We start from the raw sequence: 3,363 nt of genomic DNA, 5'->3' as shown, positions 1-3,363 counted from the left end.
TTAAATAATTATGTGATTTATATTATTATATATAATTTGTAAATATTAATTTGAAATAATGATAATTATGAATAATAATATATATAATAATGATAATTATAAAAAACTGATAGATGTATGAAATACGAAAATATTTATACATTATTTGAAAAAAATTAAAAATTATTTTTTGTTATATATACTTTAATAATTAAAAATTATATATATAATGTAAAATATAAAAATAAAAAAAATATAATTTATTTGATTTACAATTGGATTATAAATGGATTAATAATAATTAAATTAATAATGAATTAATAAGAAGAATTAATAAAAGAAAAATTGAAGAATTTTATATCAACTTTGAATACATATAATATTTTTTTAAAAATATTTATGATCAAAGGATTTTTCTTATTATATAATTTGATTAAAAAATTAAATCGCACATGATAATTTAGTCCGATTAAAGTCAAACATTGCCTTCGCACAATTTGCCCTATTATATTCATATCTCAAAAGAATACAATTATTATTATCGATTTACATTGATGTAATAATTCATTAAAAAATATAAAATATGAATATTAATATTCATGATTAAAAGAATAATGTAAGAATATATTTCTTATTTTAAATAATATTTTTGTAATAATATTTTGTAATAATAAACATATTTAATTAATGATATAGTTTAACGTCATAATTAATTACTTATATAAATGATTCTTGTTGAATGTATCTTTTTATAAATAGTTTTTAGCTAATATGCAATTTATATAATGATTTAAAATAATTATAATTTAAATTAAAAATAATTATTTATGATATTTTCATGTAAAAGAATATAGTAATATAAATATGTAATAAAAATTTTTCATGTACAATATTTTTATTATATGATATACTATAATAAATAAAAATATGTTAATATCTTTATGACAATATTTTTTTATTTGTTTCATTGATTAAACTACTTTTTTACTTGATTCTAAACAAATTAATAAAATAGACAAGATAATTTTTTACATGTCTTTTGATGATTAAAAATTCTATTTGTTAAAAAATAAAAAAACAATGCGTAATTATAATCGATCAATTAATATATGTTTATTTACATCTCCACCTACAGCTTTCTTCCCTCCAAAAGTGTATGTCAATAATCGAATGCATGTCGGACATACATATATATCAATAGTCATTTAAAGTTTAAAATCGAAAAATAATAGTTTCATCAAATGAATTACTTATAAACGAAAACATATAGTTAAGAAATTATGATTTTAATTGTGATAACTGTCATAATGTTCCATCTTAAGTTTGATTTAGATGTTTTGTTCAAGTGTCAACAGGAAAAGAATCGAAATCTCTCTTCCTACCTTTATACTGCTTCTGCACATCCATCATGATTATTGATGTAACGTTTACGTAAAAATCACGATAATTTTTGTATTTGAAGTCAATGGATCACATTTGCCACAGCATACATGATAGTCGATAAACGCAGACGGTTGATACTGGCAAATGCGCCGTAGCACCAAGCGGGTACTTCCAGCATGAAATAGATATATATATATATATATATATATATATATATATACGTACATACATATATATATTATGCACTATATACATATATGCTTTCATGCGTACTTATGGCTTTCATACGCTTTCTTTGTATAAATATATATGTACATATATATGTATATATGTATGTATATATATATACATATACATATGTAATAAATTATTTTTTATGTATATATAATGATGTTCTATGTAATCTGTATATATATATATTGTGTTATCTATCTTGTATAAGTGTTATAGGTCGTATAGGTTAGAATTGTATTTTATTTTTTTCTTTCAAAATCAATTATAATTGATGTGATAAAAAAATTTGTTAGAAACTGACTGTTTATTCATTATATTATTCATTATTTATTTTCTTTTATTTTTTACATAATTTATTAATAATTATTATTAAATTTTCTAAATCTATTTTTGATATTTGTTAATTACATATACAAATAAATTAAGGAATTACAGATTTTAAAATAATGTTATAAAAATAAATACATGCAAGTTGAAATATTTTCTGTTACATATGAATCAGCTGTTATCACCTGTTGTGTTGAGATATATATCGAAACGTATACAATAGCCTATAATAGGATTATTTTCTATGTAAAATAAATCAATCGTAAAATACAATAATGCAATTATTATAATTGTTTAATGATTTATAACGATAAAAAAATTGAAAACAATTAATGTGAAAATGGATTTTAAACATTTATTTGAATAATAGAAAATAGAAAAATTTATTCATATATAAATTTAATTAATAATTTATTATATATATTTAAATTATAATAAATTATTAATATTTTTAAAATATATTACAAAATTTTATATCGAATCTAAAAACATGTATGCATAAGCATTATTAATAATATTTTTTGTTTCAAATTTCAAATCTTTAAATCTTAATTATCATTTGAAAATAATTTTAACTTATACACATAAAAAAATATTAAATATGAATAATTTTTTATATTTAAGAAAAATTTATAAAATCAAAATATCAAATTTGAAATAGTTTTCATAATAGATTTTAAATGAATATTTTGTTTAATTTATACATTATCAACATTAGGTTAATGATTCTAATAGATTAAAAAATATTTGAATATATATTTAATTAATTTAACATTAAATTATGTACATTTTAAATTTCCTTTAAAGTATTTTAAAATAAGTTTTTTGATAGTAATAAAAATTTCCGTAAAGTGGCAGCACATATGCACTTAAAATGTCCAACTGTTTCCGGCTGTAAAAGGAGTAATGTAGACTTTACATTTTGAAGCATAGTATTACAATTTCTTTAGTATTTACATGTAATTATTAGTAAAATCATTATAAATATTGTAAAATTAATTAAATATAGATATGAATATATTTAATTTTAATTGCATACAGATGTGAATGATAAAAACTCTTTGACAAAATATGTGTACGAACAGTAACGTCTTTCCATCTTGACAATTTATAGAAATATAAATAAAGGTAAATATAATTTCAAAAAAATTTTTCATTTAAAAAAATGTTCACATTTATTTAGTATATGAGAGTGATTCTACTGTGTAATTTTTATTTTTTAATATTAAAAATGTTTAGAATATATTTTTTTCATAATGCAAATTACGTCATTTCATTATATATTTAAATTTTTTGCACAATTTTATTTATTATTTATTATATTGTTTGTTTATTTTAAAATTAATTTATAATATTATATTTTTTTATTTAAAAAATTTTTGATTTGAGGTTAACTTTTTCATTTATTCATTAAATATTTATATATGTATAAATATTTAT

General features: G+C 17.5%; 1 protein-coding gene across 2 annotated transcripts in view; it reads right to left on the bottom strand.

Annotated features, from left to right (window-relative positions):
* The window catches only part of LOC102670880 (fatty acid hydroxylase domain-containing protein 2), a 10,837-nt gene extending 9,294 nt beyond the window's left edge, over positions 1–1,543 (bottom strand). Inside the window, exon 1 of one of the 2 annotated variants that reach the window (XM_006610550.2) lies at positions 1,362–1,543. In XM_006610550.2, coding sequence (XP_006610613.1) covers positions 1,362–1,389 — 28 coding nt within the window. In that variant the 5' untranslated portion in view covers positions 1,390–1,543. The remainder of the gene's footprint in view (positions 1–1,361) is intronic. The other variant, XM_006610551.2, reaches the window with a different exon arrangement.
* Between the last annotated feature and the right edge of the window lie 1,820 nt (positions 1,544–3,363).

This window comes from Apis dorsata, unplaced genomic scaffold (genome assembly GCF_000469605.1).
Source record: "Apis dorsata unplaced genomic scaffold, Apis dorsata 1.3 scaffold_74, whole genome shotgun sequence".
Classification (NCBI taxonomy): Eukaryota; Metazoa; Arthropoda; class Insecta; order Hymenoptera; family Apidae; genus Apis; species Apis dorsata.
The sequence above is the reverse complement of the archived record's forward strand: the minus strand, read 5'-3'. Positions and strand labels throughout refer to the sequence as shown.